The following is a 20,794-nucleotide window of genomic DNA, read 5'->3' as shown; positions in this document are numbered from 1 at the left end:
TTCACTGTGCTAAGCCGCTCCCACGGCTACCCTCCTTATAGGGGGCTGTTAGTGAGGGTGGGGAGTAAACCGACTGGATGTGCATTTGGTTTATCTCCATGAATCTGATCCTGTTTTATTCCAAATAAACGCCGGTTGTATTTACTTTTTTCCCTATTCCAAGGCTACTGCGACCTAATATAAATGTATCTTACGTTTCAACCAGAGGAATTCTCTTGGCAACCCCCAGCGATCAGTAAACTGGCCACATCCATTTGGAGGTACCACAAAAGTGCGATGGTGTATTTGTCTTCCTGTGATGAGTGCGGGACAATGGTGGAATGTGTTCTTAGTGTGAAGTGTGCATTTTGGGCAAGGGGGGCTTTGTGATACCTTGAATCACAGCAATGTAGAAGATGCAATTACATGCACAGAGAGGCTGGATGGGTTTAAGCTTTCCCTCATACGCTAACGGAAGTATGTCTTATGGGGTGGTGTTTAACATTGGTTCAGGATGGCTTTTTTCTGTGTGTTCTGCCAAGTCATTACAGTGTAAATGTGTATTGTCAAAACTGTGTTTGTTGTGAGATGAGGGGTATGATCACTGGCTGCAGAAGCATGCACCTCCACCTGAAACTACGCTAATATTATTGCAATGACACCTTCCATGGTGAAACACTATTTTACCACTTTACTAAACTATAAGTAGTTGCATGGAATTCATTAATATGGAGCTTAATTGATTAATAAACAGCATCATTGATTACTTTATAATATGTAGTGTTCCTATGTCATTCAGCAAATACTGTGAATTCATTGTTATCTGTGAATACTGAGATACTGCCAATATTTTGACTAGTTTCAAGAGCCTACAAAGAACATGCAAACACATACTGAAGATGAATGCAGATTACATACCATTAAAAAGATACATAGGGTTCTTAATAAATGAAAGATTAATGATTTAACAATCATTCTAATTCCCATTTGCATTATACATCAAATTATGAAATACAAAAATAGTGATTAATACATATTAAACAATAAAATTCACAATGTCATATCTGTAACATATCACAAGCTAGAAGAAGCTTCAAGTCTACAAAAGATACTTAATAATGTATGGATAGTAATACCTGTGTCAACAGAATGGTAAATGCAAAAAACCTAACAAAATATGCAATGTTTTTGTTGAAATGAGATGTGCAAATATTTATAATGTTTTACGTATATCAATATATTATATAAAGATAGAATGTCAGACTTTTTCATGGATAGTATGAAATGACAGCTGAAAAATAGACTGTTATCTTTAACGCTATATACTCTATATAAAAAAGAACAAAAAGTTCTTAAGATCACAAAATCTACTAATCTCAGATATGAATGTTCATGCATTCACGTTCTTGTCTAGTACTCCATAATGTATGATGAAAGAAAAAAATGCATGACAATCCAAATACATCCTTTATTCAAAAAATACAGCTTGGTATTGACTACTTTCTTTTTCCCCTAGTACCATGAGATGAAATATTAATGAATAAGGCAATGAATAAGACCACAAAGAGCTTAATTATTAAGCACAACATCTCATTTAAATTCTCCAGTGCTGAGCAAAGGTAATGATTTCATTGACTTATCCCCTTCAAAACTTTTAACATGAAAGATAAAGTAAAATCAAAACCAAAACCTTTACCTAAAAACAATTATGATAGATTCCCATGTTCAGCTCTTTACTCTGCATTATGCAAAGTATCTAAATTGTTAATGTGAGAAATTTTGTTCCAAAGAAAAATCATAAAAGATAATAATGCAATTTTTTCATGCTCGCCATTTCCTGCCTTTGCAAAGTAGCACTATGAACAGAATGGCCCCACTTGCTCACATCATTATGGAACACAAAAGACAATCATTATAACAGTGAATTATAATGGAGACCTAGTCATGTCATGAAATTTATATAATGTAAGGCTGTATTTGCTGAATCTTATTTTTCTAAAACTAACTTTGGAAAATAAATGTTCTAAATATTTCCATATGATATCATTCAGATGTGACTGTGGGCTTCAAAATGTTTACTGGATACTGGAATGTCAGAATTATCAAAAGAAATAGATACTACCATGGGAACATTTCTGCTCCGTGGCAAACGGAGACTGTGCAATAGAGAAACATGAGGCAGTCTTCCCGTAATGAAGCCATCAAAATTGGCATTCACCGGTGAATGCTTTACTTTGAGGATGCTTATGGTGCGATTAAAAAATTCAGGCATACCAATAACTACAGTGTCATAATGTTTTTGCCTCAAAAGTGATTGAATCCATTAATCTATTCCAGTATACTTGCAGCATCACGGTTTTTGGAAATTTGAATAACTTTTTTTTCTCAAGCTGTGAATCCAGTCAAAAAAGAAATCCTTTGATTCACAACCCATAAATGTAGAAACAACAAAACAATGAATGCCAAAAAATACTATTTTGCCTTGTTTGATAATTTACAAAGTCAATGAACATAAGAATCCAATTATACATTAAAATCCTAAGTTCCTTGCATTTTGCAAAAGTCACCAGTGCATCATACCAAAAACTTGTGTGTTTTTCCATACCAAAAACTTGCGTGTTTTTTCATGCTTTTAATAACGACCAAAACGCCCTTAAAAATATACATATAAACAATCAGAGTTACAATTTAACACGGTGAATTACTTGTCCCAACAGCTGGTGTTCACACTAATCTCACCATGATGCCCAATGCTCATTGTTCGGCTGTTGACTTTACTCAGGAGCTTCCTTCAGATCCTTCTGGTGCTTTGTGATATACGTTAAGAGGTCAATCTGGGTCACAATGCCAATGCACACTTCTCTTTCTATGACAGAGCTTTCAGCATCTGTAACCATGTAAATATCAATTCAATTAATGCTTTAAAATTCTCATACATCTGGTGCATGCTTAAATAAAAAATTTAAGTATATCATAATTTAGGGTACTTAAGTTATAGATCAAAAACCTGTTCAAGTGGGGTCCAAATATTCTATATATCAGTCTCTTAATATATTACAGCAAATACAAAAGTACTGTATATGCTAATAGGCAAAACCATATCAGTAAAGCATAAGCTGAAAGATCAATAGCCTTTGCCATTAACTTGCTTTAAATGCCTTAAACAACTTAGATTAGTCAGAGAAAGTGGAAAGCAACAAACAGGTCATCACCATATTATTTGAATGCTTATAAGGTCTATGTTATTCTTCAGTTTCTAATTTTTTTCTAATAAAGAATGCTGAGACCAAGGCTTTGTTGGACTGTAAGAGTGCATCTCATTGAGAATTCCTTCACCAAGCAGAGTATGTTCATATAGAGTTGATATTTCATGAGCTGCTGATTAAAACTAATCATATAACAAAGTATTAAATAGTGTCTGCATTGCAAACTTATAATTTTGAGGTTCTTAATGGTCATTTATGGGTCTTGGCTGATTTAATATGTAGGTATGCAAATAAGACTCAGATACTGACGACTTACAACTTTTGTGAGTAACAGTCAGACCTACATTCACTTGTATTTATCAGGTGGTGTTTTGGCAGATTTTCTGAAATTATATCACAGATGCAAACAAAAACTTGCAGAAAATAAGGCTGACTGTACAACTTGCTAGAATAAAGAACATCAAATTCATTTGCATTTGTGTGGAAATTTTTTGAAGATTTCTGTGAAATTCATCATATAAAGTATGTAGAAATTTAGGCATAATGTGATGCCAAATTCAAGGAAAAAACTTTATTCATTTCAATGTATGGAAAATTTTGGCAGATTTTCATTGGGCTTCATCACCAAAAAACTAAGAATATTGCAGCAAATATGGCTTTATATACATAGTACAAGCTTCCCTAGATGATGGTGAATGCAGTTTGAGAAAAGGCCATGCAAAGCAAACGTATATTGACAGAGTAAAATCGGCACTGTTTCAGGGCCCCACCCTAGTCCAAATATTTTCACTCTTGTCTCACACATAAAGCACAAAACTTACAAGTACCACATAAAATGAAATGCCTCTTTAAAATTGGTCTCTGTAACATGAGCCATGAATGGATGGAAGTCAGTAATACAGTCCAGGGTGACAGAGAAAGGTAGTGATAATCTGGTGCCACATTGTTTCACTGTTTTTCTATGTTTTCTTGTTCTTTTACAGATATTGCGCATTATAGTACAGTCCAAATTTGAATATGCATGGTTTTACAATCAGTTTTCTTAGTTAAGGTTGCATTACAAATTGATTAATTTAAAAATTCATTTGAAACTGTTGCTCCACCTTTTGAGTGTGAACTGAGAATAATCCCACAAGGATCAAAATATCATATTTTTCCATTTAATATATGGGATTATAAATCTGTCTAGTTTAAACTTGGGGACATATAAAAGCAAGAAGTGCAAACTTACAAGGCATCATATTTAGGTCTACACTAACGGAGACCCAAACCATGTCACAGCATGTCAGTATAATCATTTATTTCTTTATTGTCTTAAGGTCTACACTCACCTGCCCCATGAAAATGATGGAGATATGACATTAGTGATGTCATATGTGTGCCAAGATGGGTAATCCTCATACCGTGTAATTGATCACTTACATAATAATAATAATAATAATAATAATAATAATAATAAAAATAAATTTTATATTTCTTATCTAATTTTTCATATCTTTGTTTAATTACCATCTCCTATCTGCTCTCTTCACTATTGACTTCTTTCATTCTTTTGTTTTCTTCATATCATCCTATTCTCTCTAAAACATCTTATTTTCCCTCACCTGCCCTCTTTTTCAGACACCATCTACACATCTTCCTACTTTTATCTAATGATTCAACATCCTCATTCCATTACTCACTATTCTTCCTCATGAGACCATATACCAGCTGTAGTATCCCACAAACTTCTGCACAACAGAGAAGTGCTTTCCTAGAAAACTTGCACTCCCCTACTTTCATTTACTCCCACACTATGCCAATCTCTCAATCTTTCCTGGTATCTAGGCACATAGGCCATTTTTGCAAGCTCATTTTTTTTTACATACGTTATTGCCTCTTCACTTAACCTTAACATGAGCTTTCACAATCACCAACAAGAAATGATCACTAATTCCACCTGCCACCCTTCTCATGACATTTAAATCCATCAACTTTTTTATTTGCACCTTTGTCAATTAACACAAAATCCATTAAATCCCACTGACATATGTGGACTCATGAATGCACCAGTAACTGAACAATGTATTCCCAATTACCATTCCCATTTCAGAAAACAATTCAACAAACATTTCCACAATTTCATTTCTACCAGACACACCATGTTATGCCTTAAATAGCCACATTGCTTGATCTTGCATGCAGATACCCATGCACTATGATTCTTTCACTTACATCGAAACTGCCAAAGAACCAGCTCTGCACCTCTTAGAATAGATTCCTCTCCAATTCACTGCTTTTATTACCTAGAACATACACACTAACAATATCCAGCCTTTCATAGTCTGTTTTTGTTGTAATCAACATCAGTCTTGAACTCACTTCCTTGCACTCTTTAAAACAATTGCACATCTCATTCCTTATCAGAAAAGCCACCCCTTCTTTTGCTTTCATCCACCCACTAATCACAAAATTTAACCCCTGAAAATTCCTGAGCAGTCCACCCCCTTACTTTCTAACTTTTTCATTCATAGTCAAAATATCTATAGAACTCTCATCAAACTCAGCACCTATCTTTCCCTTCTCTTTATCCTGATTATAACAACACATAGTCTATATATACATATCGATGCTGTTTCCTGTGGGATGGGGTAGCGCCAGAAATGGATGAAGGCAAGCAAGTATGAATATGTACATATGTATATATGTATATGTCTGTGTATGTATACATATGTATAAGTGTACATTTTGATATGTATATGTATGTATATGTGCGTGTATGGACAAGGTGAGGATATTCCCTATATCCTCAAAGGCCCAGTCCTCTGTTCTTAACGCTACCTCGCTAACGCCGGAAATGGCGAATAGTAAGACAGAAAGAAATATATATATATATATATATATATATATATATATATATATAGTGATCGAGTAAGTAATGAAAGGGTGAGAGAGATGTGGTAATAAAAAGAGTGTGGTTGAGAGAGCAGAAGAGGGTGTTTTGAAATGGTTTGGTCACATGGAGAGAATGAGAGGGGAAAGATTGACCAAGAGAATATATGTGTCGGAGGTGGAGGGAACGAGGAGAAGAGGGAGACCAAATTGGAGGTGGAAAGATGGAGTGAAAAAGATTTTGTGTGATCGGGGCCTGAACATGCAGGAGGGTGAAAAGAGGGCAAGGAATAGAGTGAATTGGAGCGATGTGGTATACCGGGGTTGACGTGCTGTCAGTGGATTGAATCAAGGCATGTGAAGCGTCTGGGGTAAACCATGGAAAGCTGTGTAGGTATGTATATTTGCGTGTGTGGACGTATGTATATACATGTGTATGGGGGTGGGTTGGGCCATTTCTTTCATCTGTTTCCTTGCGCTACCTCGCAAACGCGGGAGAAAAAAAAAAAAAAAAATAAATATATATATATATATATATATATATATATATATATATATATATATATATCTCATTCCAATTCACTCTATTCCTTGCACATCTCTCACCCTGCTGTATGTTCAGGCCCCAGTCACTCAAAATCTAATTCACTGTCAATGGACTAAACCAGGGCATGTGAAAAGTCTGGAGTAAACCATGGAAAGGTCTGTTGGGCCTGGATATGGATAGGGAGCTGTAGTTTCGGTGCAGTACACATGAAAGCTAGAGACTGAGAATGAACATGGCCTTTTTTCCTGTCATTTTTTTTTTCTGGTGCTCCCTCACTGATATAGGAGGTGGCGATGTGTCCTGTGGGGCAGGGTGGCACCGGGAATGGATGAAGGCAAGCAAGCATGAATATGTACATGTGTGTATATGTACATGTCTGTGTATGTATATGTAAATGTGTATATGTTGATCTGTATATGTATGTAAATGTGTATATGTTGATATGTATATGTATGTATTTGTACGTGTATGTGCATGTATGTATGTGTGTGTATATGAGTGGATGGGCCTTTCTTCGTCTGTTTCTTGGCGCTACCTCGCTGATGTGGGAAACAGCGATCAAGTATAAATAATATAAAATATACATTTGTATGCATTCCTTCTAATCCATGGAGAAATGAAATACGATAAGTTCCCAAGTGCACTTTCAGGTAATGATCACATCAGCAGGGGAGATACAAGAAGGAAATATAACAGTCAGTTGATACATAAGGATGAGACATAGCTAGGACTTCATACCAAATGGCATCCTAGCTATGTTTCTTCCATGTGTATCAACTGAGGGTTATATTTCCTTCTTATATCTACCATGCTGATGTGATCATTACACAAAAGTGCACTTGCGAACGTATTGTTTCATTTCCCTGTGGATTAGAAGGAATTTACTTGATCGTGCACTCAATTATGATCTTTTCCAATACATATGTATATGCTGTAAATTCAAGACATGCCACACATTATACAGTATCTGAAATTGCTTGATGCTAAATTGAATTCTTTCTCTTTAATGTTGAGATATATAGTATACATATCCTACTCCTTACATCATTTCGGTCTTTAAAGTATATGGTACATGCAGAACCTTTCCTGGTTTCCAAAAGTTCCATACACTTATGTTTTAAAGACCTAATAGTGAGGTTCAGAATTCAATCTTTAATTTCTGCATTTCATTTTGGTTATAAGTGTAGCTGTCACACACTACTTGCAAAAATTTGAAGGAAATAAAAACTAGACAGCTAGAGACTGACTGTGAACGAATGGGGCCTTTGGTGTTTTTCCTAGCGCTACCTCGCACACATGAGGGGAGGGGGTTGTTATTCCATGTGTGGCGAGGTGGCGATGGGAACAAATAAGGGCAGACAGTATGAATTATGTACATGTGTATAAATGTATATGTCTGTGTGTGTATATATATATGTGTACATTGAGATGTATAGGTATGTATATTGTGTGTGTGTGGACATGTATGTATATACATGTGTATGTGGGCGGGTTGGGCCATTCTTTCGTCTGTCTCCTTGCGCTACCTCGCTAACGCGGGAGACAGCGACAAAGCAAAATAATATAAATAATAAATAAAAATTCAAATCATTTAGTTATATCTCCTCAAACAAATACTGACTACTAAACACCTTTTTTAGAAGGTACATGGACAAAAGTTAAAGAAATTAGGGAAGAAACAGAAGCTAGAAGATGCATAAGGCTCATTTATGAGAGATGTAACAAAACCATGGAAGAGCTGCAAAACTCTTGAACAAGAGAATTCTTACCGGGGTGTCCCCTGCCTGTTCCAGGTGGAGTCGGGGGGAAGAAAAGATGATGTAGTGCTTGGGCTATGTATTTGTCCATGAATAACGATGGTCATTAGAGCAATATCACTCAGTATTCATAATATTACATGATTCTATACAACTGAATAATTAACTGTTAAACAATAAACTGCTTTGTAAATGCTAATTCAAGTGATTCATATGGAGAAGAGGATAAGTTCTCCATGTGAATGGTTACATAATTTCCACCAGCATCCAGTTGTCCATCAAGGTGGGTTGACTTGACAGTTTCCCTAGTAATTTAAAAAGCAAACAATCTATTCAAATGAATAAAGTGCAGCCAAGGGAAAAATAACTTTATAAAAAACCAGTGATGCAGTTGTTATATGAACAATGAAATACTACTGACCACCATATATCTGCAATACTTTGTAAAAAATTTAAAGATCCTGAGTGTTTAATCATCAATAACAACACAGGATAAAGAACATCTCAGCATGAACTAAAAGCAAAAGCATCCAGACTAACTTGAAACCAGCCCTGCTTACTTACAGGGCAAGCTTAATGTTCAAGCATGCTGAATAGATTTACAAATATGACACAACAGTATGCCTTACATCCAGAATGGATTCAACTGCACTGCAAATCTTTTGAAAATCTCTGAAATTTGCAAATGCCAAACAAGTAATTAAGCATATTTTACTCATTCCCTAATTTCATGAAAATATCATCATTACTATAGATACACTTCCCTTGCACAAGGTTTGCTAGTTTCTTATAAAACCTGACCTCTTCGATGATCAACCCTTGAAGGAAAGAACGAAGAAAATTTAAATGTGTCCCTAAGATGGAAACTTCTCAAATGAATATAAACCTGCTTTGTCTTATCAATTGTAGGGAATTATCTAGAAAAGTTAGACAGAAAAGGAAAAAACTGGTAAAGAAACCATATTTGTTGATGCAACGTGCATGCAGCTCACCCTCTGTCTGTTGAAATTTGTTGACCTTTGTCTTTTTACCATAACCATCAGATTACTGAGACATACAGAATTTTTCCTAGTGCTAATAGTTCAACATCCATTAAACAATTATCACATATTTTGTGCCCAAATAGTATCACTTACCAGCCATTTACTTAACATGGCCTGTGCCAAGCACACATGTTGGGGCCGCAACTTCCCCCTTTGTGTCATATCAATAAATGGTACTAGGATTCTTTTCACATTTGATATTTGTTCATACAGAAAAAGCATGCTTTCTTCTTTAAATGAAGGCCGAAAGAAGCAAACTGTATATATTTGGCTAGCATCCCAGCACTGTAAACTATAAACAGTATATACAAGTTGAGTCCCCAAAGGGATAACTCAATACATAGTACACTGAAGTAAACTGACTGCTAATTCATGTCTTGGCATTCCAATTGGGTATTTGATATGAGGGGTAGTTATGTTAATACACTTTAACTAACTGGTTGGGCTATACTAGACTCCACCTACTTGTTAGGTCATGAGTTAAAAGTCACCTCTGGTTAGGTTGTGTCACTAGAATACAACCTCACTGTAAAACTTCCCACTCCAAAGACATCCATCCTTTCCCTACCACTAATTGTAGCGCAGCCTTGAAGCTGCAGAAGCCCCTGAGGAAGCTGTCCTGGGGTTATATGACAGTAATACTGTAATAATTGACTGGCTTAAGGGAAATAGCTCAAACAACATGTTTTGATGGACCTCTGGGCACTGCTGGAAAAAACTAGGACATTCTATATTTAAAAGAAATCTATGCTGAAGTTTTATGCAAACAACTAGAGTCAATAAATTACTTACACTAGAAGCATAAAATTCATACATATTTTGACCAATGAAAATAGCTTTTTCTCATGTAACACCCACCACATGTTATCCCTAAAAATGTATTTCTCACTATTATGGTTCTTAAACTGTTCATCCTTGGAGATATGCTGAACAGTTAATAATCAAGGGGCTGGTCTTTAACATATGTTGACACAAAATAAAGTCTGAGATTTAAATACTATTAAATGTTCAGCAGCAAGAGTTGCACTTTAGGTATGAACTCCAAACTTTTTCAGGTATATTAGGATGGGATCCATAGCAAACAAATTTTTTTTGATAAATGCTTAGTAATATAGATATCAGTTACTTAAGTTAGTCTAATGTGCATACCTAATGTTTGTGAACATACAGTGGGAGTTACTCAATAGAAAAATATTAATCTACAATGGAGAATAAGATATGCAAATACTCACAATGATGTTAACTTGCATGGTCAATATCAAAATGCTGTATCCATCCTAATTCTAAATGCAACCTTTTTCATGCTTGTTACTAGCATTAATGTGATCTAGTCTAAGTGTATTTTCTTTTAAGATATCTTTTTTCCTCACCTTTAAGTGAATGAATTCATAATCAATTGGGAGTATCATGAATATTCTTTATGACTTGTGGGTTTACAGAGGACGATAAATATAACTGGCATAAAAGACTTCTATGTTTTGCAAATCTACATCCTTTTCAACCTCAAATTTTAATTTCTCTCTATACAATCATCTCCATCCCAAGAGAGCTACTGTTTGCAGCATGTACCTCACTAAGCATCTATTTTGACCCATATTCCATAAAAATAATCCAGGATACTTCACTCTCTAGCTGTTACGTATAATGCTTCAAAACCACAGCCCACCATCCAGTCAACCCCAAAAGAATTATTCTGTGGTTTCCCCTGACCACTTCATGTGCCCTGGCTCAGCTCATTAACAGCAATTCGTCCTTCATATAACACATCAAACCAGCTCATTATATATACCCACAGCATAGTTTTATATTCAATCCACTGTCACACTGTACATGGATGAAATAGAAAATCTTGAATGGATTTTCAACTAACTGCTACCCCTCCATCCTGTACAATACCAATAAAAATAAGTATCAACAAAGCATTTGACAGCCTCACAGAGATACTTGACATTACTCTCCACAGAAATGAAGTGGTTTGGCAGCTTAATAGCTGGCCACAAAGCCAGAGTTATTCACAAAGGCTTCCCCTCCAAAACCCTCAAACTCCCATAGGGAGCTATTCTTTCCCTAACCTTCTTCAATCACTCTCTATATAACCTCCCATCATCACATGCAGACAAAAGTGTGATAGTCCTCCTATATGCAAATATCTCACAGTTACATCATAAAACCATGACACTACTCAAGAAACAACAAACATGCACTATGATATCATACAATAAGAACACTGACTCCCTCAAAACAGAATGTCTGCAATGCAAAAGATATCTACTGTCACACCCTTAACCAAGAACAGAAACAAATCCAACACTGTACCCTCCCATAACCTGGAATGGTAAATGACTTCCACTTCACAACACTCCAACCATATGATATATGCCATTAGCATGACATTTATACCCCACAACATACACATAAATGTCAAAAACAAATTAAATACCATCAGAATACATACTGACATCAGTTTTGAACAAAGACAAGAATTCCTTCATTTTATGTGCAAGCATTTCATTTGCTTCATCCTAATCCAACTTACACACTCCAATAACCCCAAATGGTCAACCACTTCCCCTCAACATAACTTCAACCATACTGGGTATCAAATATAGCACTTAAATAACATCTACACCTCACCCCACTAATATCAACACAAAAGATTTAAATGAGTAAATGCCCCCATAACACTTATAGACACCAGTTTTGGACAAGGAAAAGAACCCCTGAGTATCCTCTTAACATAATCCATCCACACCATTCTAAATTATGCTTCCCCTCCCTGGTCATCCACCCCTGTCAAAAAAAAAAAAAAAAAAAAATACATAAAATTGCAAACAATGCAGGAGACTAATAACAATTACCATTTGCCTAGTTACCACAGACATTCAACATTTGCACAACAAAACAAAAATATTTCCAATGCAATCTCGTTCCAATAAACCACCCATAACCAACCATCAACTTCCAAGTATGAACAAAAACCTTATCCCTGCTTCACACTTCAGCAACTATACTTAAAGATTACCAACTGCCTTGCAACCATAAATACTTATCACCTGCAAAACGAGACAAAAATATTTCCAATACAATCACATTTTAATGCCTGGCACTCAAATCTTTGCAATACTCTATCACTAAACTTCTCCCATACAAACCAATCCATAACCAACCATCAACCCCAACAAAGAAATAACAAGCTCACCCATTTCACACTTTGGCAACCTAAACTTACAGAAAAAAACCCTTCCCCCAACAAACAGAACAATGACAATTCATGCAAATACCAAAATGACTAGACAAGCACTATATAACCAGCACTGCAACCCAGTTTTAAACTCCATTCCATCTAACATACACCCATCTGAAATTATACTCTACAAGTACATGCAAATTACACTTTCTCATCTGTGTTCAGAAATTCACGCCTCTCTCAAGCATTACAAATACTGATTTTAAATCACACAAGACCCCTTATGCCCGAGATGTAACTTCCAAGATGAAGACACCGAACAATGATTGCCCAATCGCCCTTCCTTCACCTCACACAAACATACAGATATTACTGAACTTCTTGACCTGTTGTTCTGCCAGCTGAAAGTGGCTAGCTTGCTAAGTCTAGCAGGACTCCCACGAAAGCGAATCCAAGGGCAGGAAAGTATATATACATATATACACATGTAAATATTCATACTTGCTTGCCTTCTTCCATTCCTGGCGCTACCCCACCCCACAGGAAACAGCATCGCTATCCCCTACTTCAGTGAGGCAGCGCCAGGAAAGCAGACAAAAAGGCCACATTTGATCACACTCAGTCTCTAGCTGTCATGTGTAATGCACCGAAACCACAGCTCCCTATCCATTTATACTTGTGTATAGTTCAAGTTTTTAAGACCAAATTTTCAAGCAAAAAATTAGGTGGTTGACTTATACATGGGTAACAGTTTGGTTAGGTTGAAATCCATGCATGATGGGAAGGAGTAGGAGCAACATTTAGCTTTAAACATGAAAAATATTTACCAGTTACTGCCAGTAAACAATGGAAGTGTACAATATGTACTAATTAGTAATTAAAAGTACCATACTATTGTCTTATATACAAACTTGTCATTTTTCTGGAAAATAAGAAGCAAGACAATAAGAGTATAAACTCAATTTCAACGACGTTAATATCAAAGGCTGCTTAGGAAGGGCTAATGCAAAGGCAAAGCCTTCGTGACCAGGGACCTGCTGTATCAACTAAGTGTTTTTCGAATAATTTTCAGTTAAAAACTGTTCCATCAAAAAGTATATTTTACCTTAACTGTACCTGAATGAATAAATTCTCAGAAATGAATAGCAGTTTTGGTGAAATGTGATGTACTTCAATGTAAAAGAAGATAAAATACATGATGAAAACAAGACTTTACCTAAACTTCCGAAGTTCAAGAGATGTTACTCATCTTTTTAAGAGTTTTCGGTTATAATACTGCTATATTACAATGATTTTCTATTTGTAATGTGCTTGATATAATACATTCAAGGTAATGTAATGTTTTTGCTGAAATGATGTATGTATTACAGTGGAAAGTGGGATAAAATCATGATGAAAACGACTGAATTTCGCTTTCTTTCGTTTTTCAAAAGATGTTACCATAACTTTTCAAATGATTTTCAGTTAAAAAATTAGTCTTACAGTAATATTCTACCCTAACTGACTTGAATAAATACTTGAATGGAAATATATAATAATTTTGCTGAAACTACCCATGTTTCAATGTAAAAAGCCGTAATAATAAATGTTACCAATTTGCCTCAGGTATTCAGTGTTTCAGGCTCAGTTTATAGGACGGAGAGTGTTTTTTAGAAAGGATTTTCTGATATGAGTTTTATCTGCATTAAAATATGGTGCTTTATTACCCTAATTTGTTGTTCCATTACCCTAAAAAAATTGGATCGACCTATGCACGAGGGATATCATAAATCAATGATTTCTAGGCTAAAAATAAGTGTTGCTCTGTACTTAAGGTAGGCTTATAGACGAGTATATATTACATCATTATTATTATCATACTTAATCACTGTTTCCTGAATCAGCGAGGTAGCGCCAGGAAACAGATGAAGAATGGCCCATCCACTCATACACACACAAACACACACAAATTTCGAGCTAAATGCTTCATAAAATTCACCTAATTACCCATTCCCTAATGAATAAAAATCATAACCTGCAATTCAACAGAGTCCTTGAACTGTCTTTTGACATCTTTAATCCACATACCTCATTCAGTTACCCTTGCTTTAACCAAAAAAACAGGATACTATGAATAATTCAATAAAATCTCCCAATAAATCATTATGCCCAAGAGCCTTTCACTCTTTTAAGAACAAATCTATGAAGATGTCTATGTTTACATTTGTTTAGGAAGACCATCTAATCTGTACACAAATGCCACACACACCAAGTACAAAGAATTTGATAATGATGAATGTTATCAAATCATACATAGATCTAAAAAAAAATTCACAGTGCTGCTCAAAAGAACAAGAAGTTAATGAATGTCGTAATCAAAATTCATACTTACATAGACGCTGGGTATGCACAACCAGAGCAAAGTGATCGCGGTCTAGAATGCGTGAAAGCTTGCCCAAAGTGGTATCCAGCTTGATCTTTCGGAACTGTGAGTATAGAGACTGCTGAACAGGACTGGAACCTTCTACCTTGGAGGACACCATTTTTGCCATGAGAGACCCTAGAGTTACAACTCCCTGTATCATCCTGAAATGTAATGAGAGGGTCACTTAATATGTTTACTGTCCTGTTCGTTTGTTTCTGATAAACTGGATTTAGAGCATGACTGACAATAATCAATCTTTCCCTAGAGTTTCAGCCAATGTATATATATCTATAGCTTTTGGTGTTGAAAATAAATAATCTTCATTATTATTATAGCATAATTCATGTGTTCAGTTTGTTCATCATAGACAAACAATCAGGAAATACTAACTTGATAATTTACATTTCCATCTTTACACAGAAAGTACTGCATACAATCAACAATCATTCTCCTGATGTTCTTTTCTAAAATACCTATAGCATTCAACAATTGTTACTGCATCAGTCCATCTCTTTTTGCAGTCTAACTCTTATGAAACCTTCCTTATTGTCACATATCATCCTCACAAAGCTTTCGTTTACTATTTGTCTACATGTCCATACTTTAACACAATGGGGACAAGTTAAGGATAAGTACAAGTGATTTCAAAGGTTATGTCTACCTGATCTATCCTATAAGGAATTGGAAGTGAATTTAACAATAACAGAAAAACAGGGATGAAGATAGACATAAATGGACATAGAAATATGTGAAGAGACAGATGGGTAGATTGATAAAGTGTCACACAAACGGATAGGTATAATCAGAAGACACGATAAACAACATGCTGTAAGACTTTTTCTTACCCTTCCTGATCAACAACTGGCAGCTGGTCATATCCCTCACGTTGCATGATGGCAATGGCATCTTGGCAGGAAATGGTTGGTAAAACGGTTAAAGGGGCTGCAAGTGGTAAAGCTGACACTCTCAGGGCTGACCACCTATTGGAGGCAAAGAAAATAAGAATTTCTATAAACATGTCATACATACATTTAGAGAATTCAGAACAGAAAATAATAATAATAAAAACATTTTCATTTCAACAAAATCAGCTCAGAAAAATTCTATTGTTATTAGAAATACATTTTAAACTGTAGAGGTGTATATTATGAAATAAATGTAATAAAGGCTGACCAGTGCTTGTTCTGTGTATCCTCTTCTTCTTTAATAAAGTCCCTCTCTATCATCCACTGGTCAGATAAATGCTTTGTCATGTAGTTACGTATCGAGTCAGGCAACACGACAACACAACGCTGTCCAGCTTCAAGTTCTTGTGCTGACATCATTGCTGCATGCATGGCAGCTCCACAGCTTCCACCTATTTAAGAAAAGAAATACTGTATACATGCTAAAAATTATTCATCCCTTACCAACTAAAATTTGCCTTTCTGAATGCAATCTTCAAGGGTAAATTACGAGTACCATTCATTTAATGGCTGACTAATGTCTCGGAGCCCTAAATGAATAATAATGAATCTGTCTGACATTTCTCATTTATCTGTCAGGTGGTTTGGACAAAACTTTACTCAAAACCGCAGTCAATATCAATCTCAGCAAACTCCTCAACAGATCTAGGAAAGAGGGAGTAGTGCTGAGGAAGTGGAAGAAAGCAAGTATGATGCCTGTTTTCAATAAGAAAATCACATACCAGCATCCTTGGTAAATGTGGTCTGGATGATCCCTTGAAAAAAAATAACCTATCTAAATGATAGGCAACATGGGTTAAGAGAAAAGAGGTAATGTGCAACAAATATTTAAGACTTTAACACAGTCTTCTTTGTTTTAGACTAAAATGTTGGATAGGTGAACTGTGCTCTTGGACTGCTAAAAGGTATCTGAATGTTCCATACAAAAGGACTGTAAAGATGCTGGATTTTCAGGAAAGAATATGGAACTGACATCCTTGGTATATCAAAAATACCCTTGGCTGACGGGTGTAAAGGATGCAAGTCAGAGAAGCCTCTCATAAATGGGTCTTGGAGCAATAAGCAGGCCTGCAGTGTGCTGGGTGGGAAGGGGACAGAAGGTAAATTATTTGCTGTTTGCACATGACATAGCTGGGAAACTCAAGAGAGAAACTTAAACTGTGATCCCTTTTGTCAAGTGACGATGATAAAGTCTCATCAAATATGACTTTTCACTAGAGATGTAACATTAGGCAAGTGGAGGATGGTAACCCCAACATATAAAAACCACAAACAGCATATTTCTGATTTAACCCAACTTCAAAGTTAAACAACTATTAATGGTATGTTTAACTCTTTGTAGTACCATGGATTCAAGACACATCCTGTTTGCTTCTTATGCAACATATCACAATTCTTATCAAATAAATGAATACTGCAAGATTATCTTTCCTCAAATTTCTCAACATTCTGATGGTGAGAACCTGATCAATATAACCACTTTCAATAATGCATTACATCACTTCTTGTAATCATAATTCACACTCTCAACCCTTTTTGCCTTGTTACTAATAAAAATGGAAGCATCTAACTCACCACACAAGAGACCCTCCTCCTTGATCATTCTGCGTGCCATGAGAAGCGAGTCTTTGTCATTAGACTTCACCCATTTGTCGATTACTTCCCTGTCTGCAAAATGTTAAGACTATTATTCTAAGGAACCTACTACTGCTTATTCTACATAGACAATAACATGCAGTAATTTACTGAGGTCCTATCATGGCAAAACAGAGAGTAATATTTTCAGTCTGTACCAATAAACATAAGGGCCACTTCAAAATTGCAAAACTTTGAGTTGACACATGAGTAGTATACTACCAATTCTGCATTGCTAGTATACTTATCAATAAAATATGCAATCACTGGAAAAGAATATCAACTTTATTGCATAGTAGGCTAATTTGAAAATAACATATTTTGAAAATTTAGTGGAAATCAATAGTCTAAACCCTCTAACACTAGAGAATGAGGGGAACATTAGCTTAGTATGTCTATTGTAAAAATGGACTACCCATAAATGACAAGCACACCCAAAATGAATGGGTGCCACATTTCAATCAAATAAGCAACAGGCAATTTCAAAAAGTTTTCACTGGATGGCACCCCTACTACTTCAGGATTCCTGTCATAGAGCTCCCTTGGGTAAGTGGTTAAGGGAGGCATATCATAGTCATCCTTAAATACAACCAGACATTTTCTTTTATTTCTGCATTGTTCAACAATTAAGCTACTGTTCTAACTGTATAATGAAGCAATACCTTGAAATATTTCAAGAAATAATGGAAATCTCTCTTAATTGTGTAGTCTAAAAAATCTGAACTTAGTCCACTAATCTAAGGGTACCTGTGAGGTGAATATGCCTCCTTCCTTTTACCTAGTATGTTTCTAATGTTCAGGCATATTACTAAGCACTATCAAGTCATGTCTTGCTAGAATCAAGACTTGAATTAGAGGATATGCATCTGATTCCTAAGGCTCTCTTTCAGACATCAAGAAAATTCTATGTAAGAATCCTTAGCAGGTGGTGATCAGCTTACAGGTAAATGCTATCTTTAACTGATACTAGCCTTTATCTTCAAGGCTACATGTAGTAATTATTCATAGCACTTAGCAAAACTCTAGTTTCTTTGTTTATGTCAAATGATCTGGTGAAATGCCATATGATGCCCACTTTATTGTCCTTGTAAGTTACCTTGAAAGCAATCACCAAGGCTTACAGGAGCAATATTGGCTTGTTTCCCTTCTCTTTGGCTGGCTAGAAAATTGCACAATAATTGTACCTCATTCAGCTTATATGATCATGGATGATTCAGGGGGAAAATTTGTCTGTCAAAGTGGACGAATCAGTTGTGTTCTAGAGGTTACCTTAGGCAGACAGACATCTAAATGGGAATGTACCACAGATGTGTCCAAACTCACAATGCATGCTCTTAAGCTTTCTTCTGTATCTGCCATTATAATAAAAACCAAACAAGCATCACTCTCAATAAACAAATATAAATCATACTACTCTGCTTAATGCAACTGCTATGATAAACAATGAGCCCAAATAATGGAATACTGGCTTGAGTTTTCTGTCAGTACTCTGGAACAAGTCATTAATAGTAACCAGTAAGTTTTGAAAGCCTAAAATAACAGTGGTACTATCTGTTCCTTGCTCTTTTAACTCTTAGAAGGCTTGCTTTACAGTTCTTTTTAAAGATCAGAAACTAGTCACTTTGGGGTAGTCTGACTCATCTACCTACAACACTTTCAGTTTCCATTTACTGAATTATCCAGCTGCATGAATCTTTGGTCAAGCTATTATTTCCACAGCTGTTTATTACCAAGGTACATGTGTGTCTCTCACAGTCATCACCAATTCTAATTCAAACTTATCTATGCAACATTTTCCTAAATCACATCATACAGAAGCAAAGTAAATAATGCAATGCACTGAATAGATTTAGCATAGATATCTTACCAAGCACGCGGGAGACAGCGACAAAGTATAATAAATAAATAAATAAATCTTACCGAGGACATTGGGGAGGAAGTCATAACCAATACCCTCAACTTCATATGTCGGGACATCACACTTGTTAAGCTCCTCTGGGTAAGCTAAGATAGAGCCCTCAGGGTCCACGCCAACAATCTTACAATCAGGAATCTACGGAAAATTTAACAACGGTTGGTTCAGCTACTCTTACTCATTATTTCATTACCATCATCCATGGAAAATATGGCTAAACAATATGGCTCTTCCATGACAATTTATACATGAAGGAAAGAGGTTACAGACCACACTGCTATAATTTAGCAGTGTGGTTATGGAAAAGCAATATGGTGATGTGCTTAAGAAGTCTGACATGCATTATTGAATTATGGGATGAATATTCAGTAAAAAATTAAAGTAAAACTGAGGTGTGGAATCCAGAAAGATGTAGCTGATGTGATCAACTGCCTTTTGGTTCAAATCACTGATGTCTTAGTCAGGGAATAATATGCTATACTGCAGTTTTTACATACTTTTTGTACACTGTTATCTCCAATAGGTTCTTCCCTAATGCATGAACTTAAAAGAATCTAAAAATTCCCACCAAAAATGTAGGAACATACCTTACTTTGCCTTTTTCAGGGTCTCTATCTCTCTACTGTTCAAAAGATTCATCTTACACTTGGTGAAAGAGAGAATAAATTGTAAGCATTTATATATTTTTCAAACAATTTTCTTTAGTAGGTTCTTGACTATCTCATGCACTATGAATAAGTCACATTGAAGAAAAATAAACTAATTTGCAAAGGGGCCAGTGATCAACTGTATTTCAGTTCAAAACACTGATGTATACTTGAATGATGTGGTAAATTGCATTTTCTACACACTTTCTCTGCATTGTTCTCTTCAGAAGGTTCTTCCCCAGTGCATGTGCAAATAATTATCTATATATTCAGAAAAAAAAGAAAAGCCTCTTTATCTAGCCTTTCTCTGGGTCCCAACAGCTCTTTTGTACAAAATTTCTTACCTAATGCATTAACTATTAATTACTTACATTCTCAGAATTACTTGGTACGTTATTCCATTGTTTACATAATTTCGAGTATTATTCCGTGTGATTTTGGCCCACAGTCCCAAACACTATTCAAAGGCAATTAATGTCACAATATAGCACTAATGTATTAGAATTCTATTACATACTTCTAATTGTTTGTAGAGATATAACTTTCAGTTAGATGTTCTCTAGACTCTTGATTGTCAAGAAACCTAATGTAAGCCTAAATTAACAAGCCAATCCCTTGATGGTTTACCCATATTTTCA

General features: G+C 35.6%; 1 protein-coding gene across 9 annotated transcripts in view; it reads right to left on the bottom strand.

Annotated features, from left to right (window-relative positions):
* Positions 1-939: 939 nt before the first annotated feature.
* The window catches only part of Cbs (Cystathionine beta-synthase), a 66,897-nt gene continuing 47,042 nt past the window's right edge, over positions 940-20,794 (bottom strand). For 5 of the 9 annotated variants that reach the window (XM_071682932.1, XM_071682931.1, XM_071682927.1 and 2 more), the window contains exons 7-13: positions 19,515-19,647; positions 17,535-17,627; positions 16,168-16,351; positions 15,840-15,974; positions 14,962-15,155; positions 8,373-8,435; positions 940-2,866 (exon numbers count right to left, since the gene is read on the bottom strand). In XM_071682932.1, the coding sequence (XP_071539033.1) occupies positions 2,754-2,866; positions 8,373-8,435; positions 14,962-15,155; positions 15,840-15,974; positions 16,168-16,351; positions 17,535-17,627; positions 19,515-19,647 (915 nt within the window). In that variant the 3' untranslated portion in view covers positions 940-2,753. The remainder of the gene's footprint in view (positions 2,867-8,372; positions 8,436-14,961; positions 15,156-15,839; positions 15,975-16,167; positions 16,352-17,534; positions 17,628-19,514; positions 19,648-20,794) is intronic. The other 4 variants (XM_071682935.1, XM_071682934.1, XM_071682929.1 and 1 more) reach the window with 2 other exon arrangements.

Source organism: Panulirus ornatus, chromosome 35 (genome assembly GCF_036320965.1).
Source record: "Panulirus ornatus isolate Po-2019 chromosome 35, ASM3632096v1, whole genome shotgun sequence".
NCBI lineage: Eukaryota > Metazoa > Arthropoda > Malacostraca > Decapoda > Palinuridae > Panulirus > Panulirus ornatus.
This window is presented reverse-complemented; position numbering and strand designations above follow the sequence as displayed.